The 19119-nt window shown below is 39.1% G+C and overlaps 1 protein-coding gene across 1 annotated transcript; it reads right to left on the bottom strand.

Annotated features, from left to right (window-relative positions):
* Positions 1–8682: 8682 nt before the first annotated feature.
* LOC139942466 (ubiquitin carboxyl-terminal hydrolase MINDY-2-like) lies at positions 8683–17639 on the bottom strand. Its single transcript, XM_071939256.1, has 10 exons — positions 17476–17639; positions 16343–16568; positions 15473–15711; positions 14783–14889; positions 14077–14267; positions 13411–13553; positions 13120–13301; positions 12516–12635; positions 11004–11157; positions 8683–10624 (listed from the first exon to the last, which is right to left on the bottom strand). Exons 2-10 carry the CDS (start codon positions 16557–16559, stop codon positions 10601–10603), a joined length of 1377 nt encoding a protein of 458 aa, XP_071795357.1. The 5' UTR covers positions 16560–16568; positions 17476–17639; the 3' UTR covers positions 8683–10600.
* Between the last annotated feature and the right edge of the window lie 1480 nt (positions 17640–19119).

The raw sequence follows: 19119 nt of genomic DNA, 5'->3' as shown, positions 1-19119 counted from the left end.
AATTACTTCTTTCTCGAAAACTATGGCACTTCAGAGGGAGCCGTTTCTCACAATGTTTTATACTATCAACCTCTCCCCATTACTCGTCACTAAGAAAGGTTTTATGCTAATAATTATTTTGAGTAATCACCAATAGTGTCCACTGCCTTTTAAGAAGAAGACAAATATGAAATAACACTTGGCGAAGTACTGAGAACCTGGCCTGGCCGCGGGCAGGTACATGCAGGAAACAACCTCCAGTGGGGTTGGTACACAAAAACGTTTCGAAGCAAAATAAAAGATAAGAACCCTGTCAGGGAAAGGGCATTTTATTTAGAATAAACAGCATGGCAAGTTCTCAAAAGAACATAATCTACCAAGCAAGTATATTGTATAGACATTTGGTGTATGGTGTTCCGCAAACTGTGTTTATGGATGAACATTTTGAGCTCCACAGGGAGTTGGACATTCAATAAGCGATTTGTTAGTTAGATTTTGGAACTAAAGACATTTGTCACGGTGTGCCCATCTTGATTTTACTCCATTCCAACTCATTGTAACCAAACTGAGGTTGGACGAAATAATAGTCTGGTGCCATGCGCAGTGAATGTTAGCATTCATTACTGTTATTGGAAACATGGAACATGACCAAGATGGTGACAGCGTGATAAAGGTCTGTTGGAAGTTGACAAACTAGTTCCCTCAGCTTTTACCTCGGAACTAAGTCAACTTCCAATACCTCGGGGAGCTAATATCGACTGTCTAACCATGTTAACTTAGTTTAATTTTACCTTATTGATATTGCATACATGTATGCAACAGTTTCTTATTTAGCAAATTTCCACTGTTTGTTTGTTTGTTTTTGGTTTCAAGATTGTGGTGTGTAAATGTACGTGTATATGTTTAGTCTCTTTTCCAGCAGTTTTTTACTGTTGTTTTCTATCAAGGGCATTATGACTACAGTGTAGTTACTCGGATGCAAAGTTTGCTTTAACTCGGAATATTATTCATTTATAAGCAGAAATATGCAGGAATACCAGCCAGAATGCCATTAAAATGAGCATACTTCTAACTGACTCAATTGTGCTTAGCAAATATATTTTCTCTATCAAATAATAAACCACAAGGGAAACTGACCAGGTAAAAGCTTGGGTTGACCTAAAAAAAAAAAACTGACCAGAGCAGTACAGGAACCCATGACCTCTGGATTAACGTATCAACACTCAACTAACTGAGCCATCTAGCCCTAGTTGGGAGACTAAACAGAGTCAGTTTGGAGCTAAAATGTAATTTTTTTGCACACTTTTTCTGCTTGGTTCCTGTCTTATTTCTGCTTGGGAAAATTAACCTTTACAAGCGTATTACAAAAGAAACAATCGCTCAGAGTACGTAATAATGCCTAATAGTACGGAGAGTCTACTAGTCTTGGTTCCAAGACAATTGTTTTTGCGCGTCAAATGCATAACCAACTTTTAGATATATATGCACTGTATGTACACTTTTCGCAAATACCGGGGCGCGCGCGTAAAGCTTGGAATTAGGTGCATTGTGGTCTAGCTGGTATCATAATTTGATACATATCTATCTCACAATGCACCTCATTCGACAGTCTGCGCTTGCGCGAAGGTATTTGCGAAAAGGCCTATGTACATGGCAGACTGTACACACTTGTAATGAATGAACGTAGAGGATGCTGTGACTAGTGTTATTTTCCCAACCGACTTCCGGTGTCCCATCCCAGGGAATTATGTCCGCCGGAGATTCTGTGTCCCTCATATGGGAAATTAACATGGGCTGGAAGAGGATGATTCAAAAGAGGGTGCTATCAGAAGTTAGAGCACCAGACTCAAGCTCTGTTGTATCTGATCAGCAGAGTGTGGGTTCGAGTCCCAGTCGTGACACTGGTGTCCTTGAGCAAGACACTAAACCATAATGCTTCATTCTTCGGATGGGGCGTAAAACCAGTGTACTTTTTGTTTACAAAGAGCCTCCTAATTTATTCATTACAAATGTGTGTGCGGTGCGGTTTATATATCTGAACATTGGTTATGTGTACGCGCAAACAACAATGGTATTGGAACTAAGACTTAGTGTCCACTGGTTTTGTACAGAAAAAACTAAACAAGATTTAAATATTTTTCAAAGCGTGTACAGAAAGTAAAAATTATAGAACTATTGTGATTTGACGACCACAGTGACAGAAAGTTGTTAAGAAATTTACAAAATATTTTTTAGATTATTACTGTAGGGATAATTTGTTTTTAGAAATGTCTTCTAAAAAAAAAAGGTCTTTCTGCAGAATATTTTGTTGTACAAATTATCGCATAGCTGATGACATGCGTATGTAAGTAAACAGTACTGTTGCTTTTTTATTTGTCGTTTCATCAGATATGCGAGAAAATGGTTGCCAAGTAAGGTGCAAAAATGGCGCGCAGCTTTCTGTGTAACATTGCTACATTGTACAGTAAACAGTGCTTAAAGGCAGTGGACACTATTGGTAATTACTCAAATTAATTATTAGCATAAAACCTTTCTTTGTAACGAGTAATGGGGAGAGATTGATAGTACAAAACGTTGTGAGAAACGGCTCCCTCTGAAGTAATGTAGTTTTTGAGAAAGAAGTAATTTTCCACGAATTTGATTTCGAGACCTCAGATTTAGAATTTAAGGTCTCGAAATCATGCATCTGAAAGCACACAACTTCGTGTGACAAGTGTGTTTTATTTTTATTATTATCTCGCAACTTCGACTACCAATTGAGCTCAAATTTTGGTTTGTTATTTTGTGCATATGTTGAGATACACCAAGTGAGAAGACTGGTCTTTGACAATTACCAATAGTGTCCGGTGTCTTTAAAAAACACATCTTTGGATTTTCTTTGGATTACCTTGATTTCTTGTTGTTCGTTTCAATATTTGAGAATGGCTTTAGTTTTCTATCTTCAGTAAGTTTTGTTGTTTTGTTTGTGGATTTCTGCTCATTCGGGAAACAATCCATAGGCTGAGTAAAAAAAGAAACATGTTTAGCGTCCGGGTTTCTCAAAAAAAGGAAGGAGGAGGGGCTTTTTATTTTTCATTTTTTATTTCAAGATGGCTGCCATTCTTTTTAAAATGTCAAATATATTGTTTTTTCTACTGCTCAAACACACAATACATAAATGAAACATTTTGGTCAAGAAATTCAGACAAGACATTCAGATCGTTTAAAATAACCTTTTTCATTAAAACAAGAAAAAAGGAGGCGGCCTCTAAAAAGGAAGCGGGCGGGGACGCTAAACTTGTTTCTTTTTTACTTGGCCTTATGTTACTGAAATGCTAATTTAATTGTTTACTCTTTCTTCATTTGAGTCCTCGCCTGGATAAGACCAAGAAAAACTTTGTGATTATTCTAAACTTGTTCGATTTGAAGACTCTTGTCATTGCGCGACCTATAAATAGAACACCGCACAAAATTACTTCTCAAAGGTGACTTTTTAGCACAAATTTGGTCAATCACGCAATGGCATGAAAATGCATTTAACTTCCTTCCTATTATTATGTAACTCACAATTGTAAAAAAAATAAAGTTAAAAAGTAATTGCTATTGCTTATTTTATTATCTGATTTTGCTTCATTACTAACAAATGATGTGTTTTATTATTCTCTTGACCGTTTCAGTCAACTTGTTATTTATTTTACCCATGAAAAAAATTCTGAACAAAGAAACTTTGGTTTTGGGGTAATTTTTTATTGTTATGGTCAGCTTATAATTGTCCAAGACGCATGGACTATAAAAAAACAATTGTTCTATTACTTACGCAAGTTTTATCTTGAAATGGCCATGGAATATCTCACAGAAATGACTATAAATGGTATTTTGAATAAGACATTTTTTTTTCCCTCAGATCTGGGCCCAATTTCATAGAGCCGCTCAAGCATTAAAAGGTGCTAAGCACAACAAAATTATGCTTACCAAAACAAGGTTACCAGCCAAACTACCATGTCACATGTACAAATTGTGACTGGTATTCTGCTCATTTCTACTAAGCAAAAAGAATTTAAGCAATATTTTCTACTTGAGCAGCTCCGTGAAACTAGGCCCTGTCTTAAAACTAGAGGAGAATTAAACTTAACGATTGTAAATTTCAGGTACAGGCAATGTTGGGTAAAGTCAAATTTAATTGGCAGGCATAAAGTGCCAAATCTTACCCTTATATAAATGACACTTTTGTGATTTTTAACAGTATTAATTTCTACCCGTGTATAAAATTTGAAAAGAAATGATTGAAAAGTCTGACAGGTTGTCAGTGTTATTTATTAATAAAAATGTAGTTTGTGAATTTGAAAATGTGTTGATGTATTGTTCTTTTTCTAACGCTGTGATAAGTTGTAGTTTTTTTACCGGAAATCCAGAGAGGTTTTTTTATGACACACACTGCAGCTGTCTGTATTTCATTCGTGGCCTAGCAGTTAAGAGCACAGAATCTAAAGCTCTGGTGTTTTTGATTAGCAGAATGTGGGTTTGAGTCCCAGTCTTGAAACATTTAAAATCTCAAATGTTGAGTGTCGTTGCTGGGCAGTTAAGAGCACTGGACTCAAGCTCTGGTGTTTCTGATCGGCAGAGTGTGGGTTCGAGTCCCAGTCTTGAAACATTTAAAATCTCAAATGTTGAGTGTCGTTGCTGGGCAGTTAAGAGCACTGGACTCAAGCTCTGGTGTTTCTGATCGGCAGAGTGTGGGTTTGAGTCCCAGTCTTGAAACATTTAAAATCTCAAATGTTGAGTGTCGTTGCTGGGCTGTTAATAGCACTGGACTCAAGCTCTAGTGTTTCTGATCAGCAGAGTGTGGGTTTGAGTCCCAGTCTTGAAACATTTAAAATCTCAAATGTTGAGTGTCGTTGCTGGGCTGTTAATAGCACTGGACTCAAGCTCTGGTGTTTCTGATCAGCAGAGTGTGGGTTCGAGTCCCAGTCTTGAAACATTTAAAATCTCAAATGTTGAGTGTCGTTGCTGGGCAGTTAAGAGCACTGGACTCAAGCTCTGGTGTTTCTGGTCGGCAGAGTGTGGGTTCTAGTCCCGGTCGTGACGCCTGTGTCCTCACGTAAGACACTTTACCATGATTGCTTCGTCCTTCGGATGGGGCATAAAGCCATTGGTACCGTGTGTTTTGTAACGCATGTAAAAGAAGCAAGTGCACTTATCGAAAAGAGAAGGGGTTTGCCCCGGTGTTCCTGGTTTGATTGGCAGCATATTTCGCCACAGCACCTTGTAAACCATTACATGGTGGTATGTATTAAAGAGGATGATCTCATAATTCAAACGTAGTCCCACATTAACCTTGCAGGAAAATACTGTATGTTGAAGCACCTTGAGCGTCAGTGAGTGACGGATATGAGTGCTATACGGTTTGTATATGTACAGTGTATAACAAGCCACTTTTATTATTTGCCGAAGATTTCATAACCATAGCACAAGTTAAAGCAGTCAATATTTAATTTTTTTTTTTTTTTTTTACCCATCAATGATGTGTGTTAGCACTGTATACTCAGTAACATGCCTGTGATATTTTTTTCACAGGACTCGGGAAAGTACTGAGTATGCAGTGCTAACACACATCGGTGTATGGGTTAAAAAAATCCCAAAATTAATATTCTTTATCCCCGATGCAAATTTAACATCTATTATACAGTCAATATTTGTTTTATAACACCCCAACAGACTATTTATAATCTTCGTACACGTAAGGTTCGTATTAAGCGCATTTCAGATACACAGATGCACAACTGATTTGGTTCGAGGTGGTTACATGTAAAAGACGTCTGGGTACTGCACGCCGTGTGATAGTCGTCGGACTATCACACGGCAAACGATGCACTATCACACGGCAAACGATGCACCATCACACGGCCGCCGTCTAGTAAAACTAAGACATATCACGTGACGCGCTCTAAACCAATGAAAAGGCAGAATATTGGTAAGGGGTGTTATAGTCACTATTATCATTGCTAGGGGTTAAGACATAACAGAATCACGACACGCACAACACAGATACGTTTAAAGATATGTCCCTTTTTAAGGCATGTTAATTTATTACAGTTATGATTTGGTGCTGCTTTAAGCAGAGGAATAGATTTTGTTAAATTGATATATAGACACGTCTACCAGATAATAACATTAAAGAATACATACGTTGTACAGTACAGTACATATACCCCCATAATACATGTATACACTCTATACGAACCAGTAGAAGAGTTTTTGGACTCTATGTTTCCTGGGCCAAATTTCATAAAGCCTGTCAGCACAAAAACTTTCTAAGCACACGCAAAATATTGCTAAGCAGAAAGTGGTTACAAGCCAAAAATATCCCTAAAGTTTACTTTGTTTTGACTGGTGCCTCGCCCATTTTTTGCTTAGCATAGAGTATTTTCTGCTTAACAGCTTTATGAAATTGGGCCCTGCTTACTGTGGCTGGTATCCTGCTCATTTTTACTTTGCCTAAAAATTGTTGAGCATGTTTTATTCTTAAAGGCACTGGGCACCTTTATTATGAAGTCTTATTATTTGAGTGAGATATTACCTCTTTCTCACAAACAATGTTACTTCAGAGGGAGCCATTTCTCAAAATGTTCTATACTATCAACAACTCGCCATTGCCCGGTACCAAAGTAAGGTGTCATGCTAAAAATTATTTTGAGTAATTACCAATAGTGTCCAGTGCCTTTAAAGACACTGGACACTATTGGTAATTGTCAAAGACCAGTCTTCTCACTCGGTGTATCTCAACATACATGTATGTATGCATAAAATAACAAACCTGTGAAAATTTGAGCTCAATCGGTCATTGAACTTGCGAGATAATAATGATAAAAAAACACCCTTGTCACACGAAGTTATGTGCTTTCAGATGCTTGATTTTGAGACCTCAAATTCTAAATCCGAGGTCTCGAAATCAAATTCGTGGAAAATTACTTCTTTCTCAACAACTACTCCCCATTCAGAGGGAGCCGTTTCTCACAATTTGTTATACTACCAACCTCTCCCCATTACTCGTTACCAAGTAAGGTTTTATGCTAAAAATTATTTTTAGTAATTACCAATAGTGTCCAGGGGTTGATTTCACAAAGAGTTAGGACTCGTCTTATCTCGAGTTAGGACGAGTAACTAGTCTTAACTTTGGATTAGTCTTAAGGTCTGCATGCTACAGTGCAGGGTTGGGACTCGTCCTAAGTCCTAAGATTAGTCTTAAGTTAGGAAGAGTTTTGTGAAATCGACGCCAGTGCTTTTAAGCAGCTCTATGAAATTGGGCCCAGTTTAGCGTCCATCTACCTTCTAAGATTGCCCCACATTAAAAAAAAACTTTTTTTTTTTAAACAATCGATCTGACTTCATACAAATCATATTTTACCTGCTTACCCTAAACTGCATACAGTTAAAATGTAACAAAATGTAACCAAAAAAAAAGAATGAAAGGCGACCAAAATGCACCCCTTGTGATCAAAGTATATAAACATGATTGGCCAAAAATAAATACAGTAAATAAACAGATTGGCTTATTGACAAGGTAAACAAAATCTCACACAAAACAAATATTTAAACTTTCATGTAGATATGAAATTATTTCAAAAGTAAAAGAACAAAAACAAACGTTTTATACAAGATATTTCAAGACAAACTAAAACACAATTTTTGTGTTGGACTGTACAAAAGACGACTGCTGATAAAGTCAACAATTGTCTGATCAAAATACTCCATTACAAAAAATGAAACATAAAAGAGAATTCTTTTGAAGATATTAAAGGCATGGACACATTTGGTAAATGGCCAAAGACCAGTTTTCTCACTTGGTGTATCCCAACATGTGCATTAAATAACAAATCTGTGGAAATTTGGGCTCAATTGGTTATCAAAGTTGAAAGAAAATAATGAAAGAACAAACATGACTGGGAAAGGCTTCAGGTCTAAAGTCTTTCTGAGATTCAAACATCTTAGTGAGAAATTACCTCTTTCTCATAAACTGTGTCACTTCAGAGGGAGCCGTTTCTTACAATGTTTTATATTATCACCAGCTCTCCATTGCTCGTTACGTAAGTTGTTAAGTTAACATATATTTTGAGTAATTCCCAAAGGTGTCCAGTGCTTTTAAAAAAGATTGAAAGTGAAAGAGGAATTTTATTAAAGACATTTAAGAAAAAATGCAGACATTGTCTGTATTCAACTGTAGTGTGCAAAAAAAGCATAGCCTGTTTCAATCATAGAAAAGTTCCTGAATATATTAACTGAATGAATGTTGAAACAACTATGTTGAACCCAGGCTATGTATTATGGTAAATAGTATAATTTATTTGCATGCATTATGAATATTCATTATAAACTGCCTCAATTTTACATATATATATATATAATTTAATTTGTGTTGATCGACAGAAAAAAAAACTTAATTGAAAGTTATTAATAAATGCGGCAAACCACTTTTTTGGACCATAAACTGTATACAATACTGAATTTTGATTGTACCTCCTTATATGAGATGGTTTAATGTACTTTAATTAAAAGCACTTAGATGTACAATGTGCTTTGAGTAAGGGGTCAAGGGTCATATTCCAATCTTACATGGGCAAGATGGTACGCCTAAGTATTTCTATTAAAGGGACACTTTGGCTGCAGTTTAGCTGCTTTGGGCCATAAAAAACTTTTTGTTATGAAATTAATATGGTTGGAACAGTGTATTTTTTTTTTTTTTTTGAAGAATATAGGCTAATAGTTCACACAAATATTCCTCGTAAATTGTGTGGTTTTCCTTCTACTATGTTACTAATAAGGTCTGCCATTTTATGGCGTCAACAAATCAATTCTACAAAACGGCAGACTAGGGTTGGGATGTTTTAAAACCATAAACAACTTGTACTCCACGTTACTGGACATTCTTTGCTAACAGCTATTGTAGTAATTTGGCGCTTGCACAATAAGCGTAGAAAGGTGTTTGTAAGCGCATAATGCGGCGATAAGCAGAGCCATGAAATTGGGCCCTGAAAACTCTTTCAGCCTGCATCGTAGTTCTGATTCTCGAATTGGAGTCAGTGGGAAACGATTAAACAGAAGTACCAAGTTATTCATTTATTTCCACTTGACTGCTTATGTTACACTTATAAATCTGTTCATGTTTGTTCTGTTGTCATTAAGCCCAATTTCATAAAGCCTGTAAGCACAAAAATTTGCTCAGCACGAAATTTCCTCCTTGATAAAAACAAGATTACCAACCAAATTTTAATTTGTTTCATATTGGATTGTTACTGGTATTCAGCTGTTGTTTGTTTATCCTGAAAATCTTGTGGACATTTGGTTGATAATCCTGTTTTGAGTAAGGAGCAAATTTCATGCTTAGCAAATGTTTGTGCTTACAGGCTTTGTGAAATTGGGCCCAGGTCATTAACTGTTTTTGGCAGAAAACTAAACATGGATGCACAACCAACGTCTAGAGGACTTAAAATTTTGTGTCATGTATTTTTTTATGCCTCACACTATCGTACAAACCAGAACATACAAAATTAATTCCTCTTCGAATTAAATAACAATTAAATAATACAAGTTTTCAAAGAACATTGACATTACGAGGATTGTTTTTACATACGTTTTTTTTATAAACTTTTATCGGGTAATAAATGGAATAATATTTTCCTCAAAGCTCTATGGGCATAACATTTTGGTAAAAAAATCCCGTGTCAGAAAATGTTCACTTCTGGCTGAAGCAATAACCTGACCCCTGATTGACCCCAAAAAGATTACATCATCGCACCAGAATCCGCCATTTTGAATCAACCATTGTATAGACCAATCCGATGCGCACCAGGCGCGCAAGTGTTGAGCACTGCGCGCCATTTGCTGCGGTGTCTTCACTGCCTAGATTGTGCACAAAAAGACACCGCAGTTGATAATTTTCAATAGAGGGCGCTACCAATTTTGTTTCGTCGGATTGGTCTATACTTCCGACCACAAAACAGCTTTGAGTTGGCAGCAGCAATGTGCACGCCTAAGGGCCTTGTCATACGAGGCAATTTTTACAGGCAACTTGGAGGCAACCAACTCAGTGCATGCTACATGAGTAATTTTTCGGACATTGTCTTACGATCCCAAAGAAAAATAGGTGAACATTGAAATGTGAATGTTTTTTTTTCTTGGAGATTGCCTAGAACTGGTTGCCTGTAAACTGCCTCAATAGCAATTGCCTCAAAGGCTTACTGATAAAAGCAGCGTAGAATGGTGATCGCAAGCGCAGAATTTGGCAGTAAGCAGAGCCCGTGAAATTGGCCCCAGGCCTAAACTTCATAAAGCCTGTAAGCACACAAATGTGCTAAGCACAGACAAATCTTGCTTAGCAAAAACTAGGTACCAGCCAAAATTCCCTGCCCCATTCAACTTTTGCTTAGCAAAGAAACTTGCTAAGCAGTATTTTCTGCTTCATGAAACTGGGCCCAGTAGAATTGCTTTTGGGTTGTTGTAAATTACTTTCCGGCATCGGTGGATTTGTTTCTTCTTCTCCATTTTTTTTCTGCCGGCTTTGCCATCTCTTTTGACGATTCTTTCATTGGAGGTCATTGGTGGTGATTATAAAGGCAGAGATGGGCTAGATACACACACATCCTCCTCACAATATTGTGCAGGATTTGTCCTGTCAAGATTAAAAGAAAATGTAAATTGTTATTTAGAAGATGTTAAATTTGCATCGAGGATAAAGTTCATATTGATTTTGGTTAAGGCAATCGCACAACATCGGTAAACAGCATTGTCCAAAGGCCCACACTTTGTGTATCACAACTTATATATAAAATAACAAACCACTTAATCTTATCTTAGATTTTGTCTCTGTACCATAACATTCTCTTCTCAAAACTTATCTCATGGCACAGGTTTTCAATGACTAATTTAGTTGTGTCTGTTTCGGGGTTATTTGTTTTTTGGAGGGGGGGGGGTTCTACGCCTTTATGTGCGCATTACAACTCTTTATTATAATTATTATTTTTATTATTATGAAGGCGGAGTCTGATTACCTTATGACTATTAGGCACCTGTGCATGGGGCTGCTGGGCGGCGGCGGCTTGGTCGCCCTGGGGCGGGGCAGGTCTACCCTGTTGGTCTTCTTGTGCTAGATTCTGCGCTAATCTCATGTCTTCTTGCTCCTGGAGTTGCAGAGCCAATTCGTGACTGAAGAAAATAAATAGACGACAACAAAAACGAAAAACAGTGAGAAATCTAAGAGAAACTTTGCATGGAGTGGAAGATACATGTAAGAACTATGACTAGTAAACTTACGCAAGAAAACAAATAACAAACAAGAATCATTTGAAGCTTTGCCCACCCTGGTCAATGCCTTGGTGCCCTTGAAATGTTATAGTAGAAATTGCAATTTCGTCATAGGGTGCCCTTTACCAAGGAGAATATGCCTTGGTGCCCTTGCCCTCTCAAAAACAAAGCATACAGGCCTGCTTTGCACGGAGTGGAAAATATGAAGTATAACTACAATGAGTAAACTTGTGGGTACAACCATAGAGTTATATATAAGAACTAGAGGGCGCACAGGTGATGCTTCGTGCACAAACGCCACGGGACCGCAAGATGACAAGCGCGTCATTCTGCACGCGCGTTGAATATGAATTACACGTTTGAGGTTTTTTTTATTGAACGCTCACGCGATGCTGTTTGTTCAACTTACAAAATGGCCGCACAAACACACGCTGTGAGATAGCTGTTTTGTCAACTTAGAAAATGGCCGCCTGCTCGCATACCGAGGCGCGTATATAGGCCAGTGCGCGCTCTAGTTCTTATATATAACTCTATGGGTACAACCCATGTGTCAAATCTCTTTTGAGGGAGTGTTGGCTCTGAAAAGAGCTGGTGTGGTCTTGCCATTTTGTTCAGTATACTCTGCTCATCTTCATCTTGGTTTGGGCTGGCTTTTGAAAATCGGGCCCGGGGCCATAAATACTCCCAAGGGAGCTGAGAAAGATTACAGCCCAATGACGAAGGCACTTATATAAGAACTACTTACTATTATCACACCCAAGTTTGCGATACAACCTGGGTTTCTAAACTCTTTTTTTTCTAATCTTACTCGGATAATGCTGCCATGGCCCATCCGGCAGTGTCTTGCTCCTGTAGCTAATTGACTAAAGCGGGATTTGAACCAACAACATTCAGTTTAACATGCCGGCGCTCTACCTACTCTGTTATCTAACCCTATGTTGGTGGTCTCCCTATTTTGTCAATGTATTTGTTTGGGGGTGCCAGTCAGAAGCCATAAAACTGTTAACTGCTGTGTAGCCAGTTTACGATACAACCTGGGAAGCGCCTGCCAGGGGATCAATTTAAGGCGAGGCATATTTATTCAAAATATCAAGACTTTATAAGCCGCAAGGATCTATTTTGTAAAAAAAATGTTTTTGTTTGTGCCAGTCAGGTGCCAGTCAGAAGCCACACAACCATTAACTACCTTGTAGCCAGGGGACCACACCCAAGTTAACGATACAACCTGGGTTTCTTAACTCTTTTTTTTCTAATCTTACTCGGATAATGCTGCCATGGCCCGTCCGGCAGTGTCTTGCTCCTGTAACTCTCCCAGCTTAGCTTCTTGAGATGTTGCCTCTTGCTGTTGGTCCTCTTGAAGGGACAAAGCTATGAGGTAACTGAAGAAGATACAAAATAGATTCTTAAAGACCTACTTGAACAAAAATAGCATAAAGTCATCTTTTCTGAAACTCATTTAAAAGAAGACAAAAATAGATTCTTAAGAATTTAGCTACATGGGATTTGAGGCATTGCATGGTGATGGTGAGGTATCAATGTCATTTGGTTTGCGGTAACACCATGTGTATATCTACTCGCTGGGTAGATTATGTTCTTTAGAGAACTTGTCTTTCAAACTCTGGTGTTTCTGATCAGCAGAGTGTGGGTTCGAGTCTTAGTTGTGACACTTGTGTCCTTAAAAGCAAGACACCTCAATCTGGCTTCGTCCTTCGGATGGGACGTAAAGCCGTTGGTCATGTGTGTTGTGTAACACACAAAAAAAGAACACAGTGCGCTATATAAGACTTCGATATTATTGATACTATTATTATGTTCAACTATTTCTATAAAAGGAACGTCTCTTACTCAATCAAGATTACTTACTCTGTATCTAGCTGTTGGTCGGGTGACATGTTTGATACCGGCGTGATTTGCCTGGTTGGCGGCCGCGCGTTAAAATCTCCATCCACAAAGTGACTGTCGCCCTCGACGCTACTGAGCGTCTCCCAGACGATGCTGCTCTCCGTCAGGAAACCTTGATCCGTGACTAAGACAAATAACACGTCCTGGGAGAAACGAGAAAATGAACATGCAATCAACACGTGGGCCTTAGTTTCTCTTGGCCTCGACACCACATGATGATGATGAATGCTCTTTATTGCTTCACATTCTTACCTTGTGTTTTATTAACGTGCTAAAGTGGTTATTTCTGAAGAATACACAGAGATCACCTTCCTCCGTGGTTTCGTTGAGTTCACAAAGACCGTAGTAGGTTAGCTGGGCAGCTGTACTCTGCAGGAACTGCTCAGCTACAAGACCTGATCAATGGATTAAAAAGCAGAGGAGTCAGCAGGGGTCAGATTTTTCATTGGGCCACAAGCCCGACGCCAGTGATTTCAGTGTCGGGACTGTAAGCTCTAGAAAGGTCTTGTGGACTTGTTTTTTCCAATTCAACACCTTTGTCTCATAAGAATGATGTTCAGTTTGAGTCTCACAAATTATCTCCAAAATCCTTTTGAGTATCGCCGATAACACAGGGGAGATAAATCATTCTCTTGATGTTTTAAAAGTAAAACAAGTTGGATGATACAGTTGTGTTTTCATTTTGATTCTAGTATTGTAAATAAAATCCCAGCCCAGTAAAGATTCTGATCTACACGTGCTGCGGTCTTGTGGATTACTCCCCCACCCCCGACCCCCCCCCCACCCCACCCCCCCGACCCCCCCCACCCCACCCCCCCCCCCCCCCCCCCAATGCAGCAATGAGTGCTCTGTGGTCTTAGGCAGGAATAGTATTCGTGAACTGTGACCAGTCAGGTGGAATATAGATCAAAAACAAACCTTGATGCTGCGTGCCGTCGCTCTTGGACGATTTACTAGAGATGATATTTTCTACGACTTGATTGTAACTACACGTTCCTACGGCCGAGACAATTTCTGAATTCTGCGGGTCGTACAACCAGCCGTGGCATAAGACTATATTCAGGAGGTCGAACACAACGCATTCTTGGGTGTATTCAAACTCTTTAACCCTACAAAGAAAAACAAATTAACCCAGTCAGTTTCACTCGTGGTTTATTGTCTGATTCCTGGAATAACAAGTGGCACCCCTTAAGGGGATCCCTGGCTGCCGCTTCCCAGGTTGTATTGCTTGGGTGTTATCCTTGGATACACGGCAGTTACTGGTTGAATGGCTTCTGTCGCCTGCCATCCTCAAACAGAAATATTGACAAAATAGGGAGATAGCCATAATAAGGCTAGACAGCTCAGTTGGTAGAGCGCAGGCACGTCTTTGGTTCAAATCAACTCTAGTCGATTTGTCTTTGTTCAACCCCAAATCATTTAAAGTTTATTCAGTGAGTTTCCCTTTTGATTTATTATTTCATAAACAAACAAATTAAGTTGGTTACGTCCTTATGGACTCACTGACATCGTGCATGGATGACTACACGAGCTAGAGGGAGAGCCCACGACGGCCATGTTCGACGGCCATGTTCAAGGCTACACATTTCCTTGAGCTTTCTCACTAAACATGCTGAGAGCTTACCCGGTAAATTTAACATTAACGTCAAGACCCCTACTCAGTTTAGTGATGATCTCCATCGCATCGTGGATGTTCTGCTCGCGATTTCGCTGGACTCCTTCAGATGCATTCTGGATAAAGAGAAGAGACTCGTTACTGGACCAAGGAAACAGGATTCAAACTGAATTTTTTTTATAAATTTATGCGTATGAAAATACACAGGTTGAGAGACATAATTTAAATTTTGATTGGCCAGGGCAAGGTTGTTTACCTGCTGGACTTTTTACAACATAGACTAGTCCGCTGTCTCAAGGGAACTCCCAATTGACTTGTACACAAATGAGCCTTTAGTCTGTCTTGTAGTTGTTTGACACTTGTTCATTCAAGCGTCAAAAATAAACCCATGACACCTACAGCAATTGCCTTAGTGCCCTGTGCTTTTGCTGTAACGCACTTTGCAAAGTTCCAATACACATTTGCATTTTCCTTATACAGTTGTTTGGCACTTGTTCACATACCTTGTTTACTTGTTCACATACCTTGTTTACTTGTTTACTTACATGTACTTGTTTACTTGTATATGCACCTCCAGTGATCTGTTTTGAAGGCAGTTCCCCCATTGACTCATACACAAGTGAGCCTTTAGTCTGTGGTGTAGTTGTTTGGCACTTGTTTACATACCTTGTTTACTTACTTGTTTACTTGTATACATACCTCTAATGATCTGTCCAGAAGGCAGTCTCCAAGGTAACCGACTAGCTGGGTGGCGGACACCATCTCAACCATCTGTGGTATATGGACAGTGCCCCGCAGTAAGAGCACATTCACAATGGCAATGAGCGGGCAGGGACCATTCTCGTTTTGTGTGATGATCGGCATACTGGTACCTCGCCATTTGATCCACTTGACGTGGTAGGCTTGTTCCGATGGAAGACTTCTTGGGCTGGCTTCAGCTGTGATGAGAATAAAAGTTAAGTCACCATGGTCCAATGGTTAGACTGCGGTACTTGCAATTACAAGGTTGCAGGTTCAAATCCCCAAAGCTAATCACTGATTTCACAATGACTGTAAAATAAGTACTACTGTCTAATTACTGACTCACAGAGTCACAATTTCTTGATTTGTGCAATTCATAATCAAAGACACTATAAGCCATTGTTTGTATTCGAGAGATTGGTTTTTGCCAGCTTGGTGTTTGTATCCCCTTGTAGGAGTTTGCCGAGTTCCCTTGATGGGAAGAAATCTAAACAAACAAACAAACAAACAAACAAACAAAGTTGCTTCTGTAATGTCCCAAGTTTGGCTGGTTACATACTGTAATTATGTATTTTTCTTAAAAGTGAAGGTATAATTATGTCTGAAGGTATAATTATGTCTGGTCATCACTATTACAAGATTTTGGTTAGAAGTCTAATAAGCTTTAAAGAATCATTTTTCGGAACATTTCATTTCAAACTAGTGGTTATTTGAATGTAAAGAAAAATTAAATTTTAGGTCCCCAAATTTTAATATGAAACCAGTGACGCTTCTCAAATTCGGATTTTTCTTCCTATGTGGACATAGTATTCGCTCCGGTCAACTTACCCCCCACAGCACCAGGGGTTGTGTCCCTGTCTTTTCTTGGGGTGGCACTACTATCTTTTGTTAGGGTGGCATTGGGCGAGGATGCTCCATTCTCTGCAGGAGGAGACTGAGGGGCAACCATTGAGCTAACGTTCTCCTTGAGAGCCGCAATGTCCAGTGCACGCTGGTCGGGAGTCGAGACAGAAGAATCTACATCAACAGCGCCAGAGGTTTCCATTTCGAATATCTTAGGAATAGATTTGGAGATTCAATTCAAGAAAAAACAAAATGCCTGATTAGGAATGCCTGATTGGGAATGGCTATAAATGTAGGCACAAGTGACGTAATTGTCAAGGGGTCACATAATTGTCTAGTTCAAATTCGATAATCGTAACCCTCCGACCTAGTACCGCCGTCAGGAGGAGGGTTACGATTATCGCAACTAATCCTTGACATACATTTGAACATAAATAAAAGAGTTCTCCACTATGTGATTGTGAGCTGAAAAATCATCGCGAAGCACAACGTTATAAAGTATTAAAAAAATTGAATATATCTACTCTACCCTATAATTTAGTTGTTACAACAGGGTTGTTGTAGGCCCATTGATCGATCAGTTTCTACAAATATATTATAATAATGATAATATCTTATAATATAAAATGCAATTACAAGCTAGTATTATTAGGATTCAATTATTATTACAAATAAGCTTTGGGATAGAAATTACACACACAAAATTTGGGGTCTTTAAATAAAAAAAATGTAAAAACATGACAAACAATAACATAAAACAACACGTAGGCTTCATGACGTATTGATTACTGATTAAATAATGTAGCTTTCCTTCACTTAGTCGCATTTAATAATAATATTAATAATAGCGATCTGAGCATGAATTTGTTACTGTGACTGTATTGACATTTTTGTCAAACAATACACACACAACTGTTGGGGTCGCTATGCTATGTCCCTACACTACAGTTTCATTCATTACCAACGGAGGATCGTGTCATTGTCATTGACAGTTGACTGCTTGACTGACTAAATATAATGACAAGTGATTAACACTTGGAAGTTTGTGTTGACACGAAAAAAATAAGCTCGCGTTTTTCAGCGTTTTACAGCCACCAAATTAACTCATTTATACTCACCTGTCAGTCTAGAGATATATTCTTCCACTTCTCCCAGTTTCCAATGTTAGTTCAAATCGTGAATTGCTGGCGATCGGGGTAAAGAAATGTTAATATTATTCCTCCCTACTGGGGCTGACGATCAAAATAGCTACAGCGCTAAATGGGGGACGTCCATTTTTTCTTTTTTTATGAATGACAGTGACGTAATCAATGTCATCCGGATTTTCCATCAGGGTCTGTTATTACCGATGAGGGCGCACTTTTGAGAGACCGTTATAAAAAATAAAAAAGACAAGCCCACGCAAGGGGGCGGGGGAGCGGCGCTCGAAAAAGGGGGCTTTGGTGGTTTCGAAGAAGATGCCTCAATAAAGGGGAATGCTTCTGAGATTTTTTTAATGGAGAATCCAACCGCCACTTTTTTCACCATTCAATATGAAAGCCATAATCATAACCATGATGTAAACAAAATTGTGAAAGGCGGTCTAGCAACTTTGCTGTCTTTTTGCCATGGATGTTCGTTTGTCATGGATGTTCCATACATTCCTGTAACATTCATATAATATTATTTTTATGGCGTTGGGGTCACTGTTTAGCGGTGCAAAGACATTTTTTGAGATGCTGCAAGATTTGCAGGGGGGGGGGGGGGCACCAGGCCGGCGGACACATTTATTTCACTGGGACACCGGATTCAGCAAAAGTTTTCATAGGTTTGTTATTATTTTCATGTTCACGGTTGATCCATGGATGAAATAATATATACAAACTTATTTTATCCATCACAAAACCCTGAACACTAACTATCTCAGTGCGACTGGAGCTCTACATCTCAAGTTTCGGCTATTTTTCAGGATGTTGCTGGGGTTTTCATGGATCGATAGGCTACGTGTTCTGTTGTTTTATAGCAAGTTGTGGTATAATCTATACTATTAAAAGCGTAACCTGCGCCATCTTGGATTGAAAATTAGAAGGTCCAGTGGTATGGCATCCTTGTGGAATCCAACACGGTTGTTTGTGTGGAATTCAATACGTTTGTGTGGTTTCAGACGTCGGGTTGCAAGTCTGCAAAACCCGGATCCAAACTCGCACTTACAAGTCATGTGATTGGAGGAAGTTTGGGCGGCGACCGTGCGTCAACCACTGGTCGATGTTGTTACCAGACTTCCTAGAAATCTTTCTGACAGGTGACTCATTGGACAGTGTTTCGCAGATGGTGCTCCGGATTGGTTCATTCATTGCCCCTTGACCGCCCACCCGCCATTCGATCCGCCCTTTTTGGTCAGGTTACTTTCGTGTTGTACTAAGCATGGTTCTCCGGATTGGTTCATTCATTGTCGCGCAGGGTCGAAAGGGTCGAAGAGGCTGGGTGCCAGGACAAACCCGAAACAATCTCACGAATTTGACCGAATTTGCATTGAATGGATGAAGTACCGTAGATTGATGTTTCGCAGGCGACCATGTGTCAACCACTGGTCGACGTTGTTATCAGACTTCCTAGAAATCCTTCTGCGGGTGACTCATTTGTTGAAAAGATTAAATGGATAATATTTATAAAAAAGCATTCACTTCCAAACGGCGTGAGAATTATCATGATGAACAAGGTTGGGATCAAACGGAAGCTTAATAATTTGGAAACATTGGGTAGGGCCGGCTATAGGTTGGAAG

This window comes from Asterias amurensis, chromosome 10 (assembly GCF_032118995.1).
Source record: "Asterias amurensis chromosome 10, ASM3211899v1".
NCBI classification, from domain to species: domain Eukaryota; kingdom Metazoa; phylum Echinodermata; class Asteroidea; order Forcipulatida; family Asteriidae; genus Asterias; species Asterias amurensis.
The sequence above is the reverse complement of the archived record's forward strand: the minus strand, read 5'-3'. Positions and strand labels throughout refer to the sequence as shown.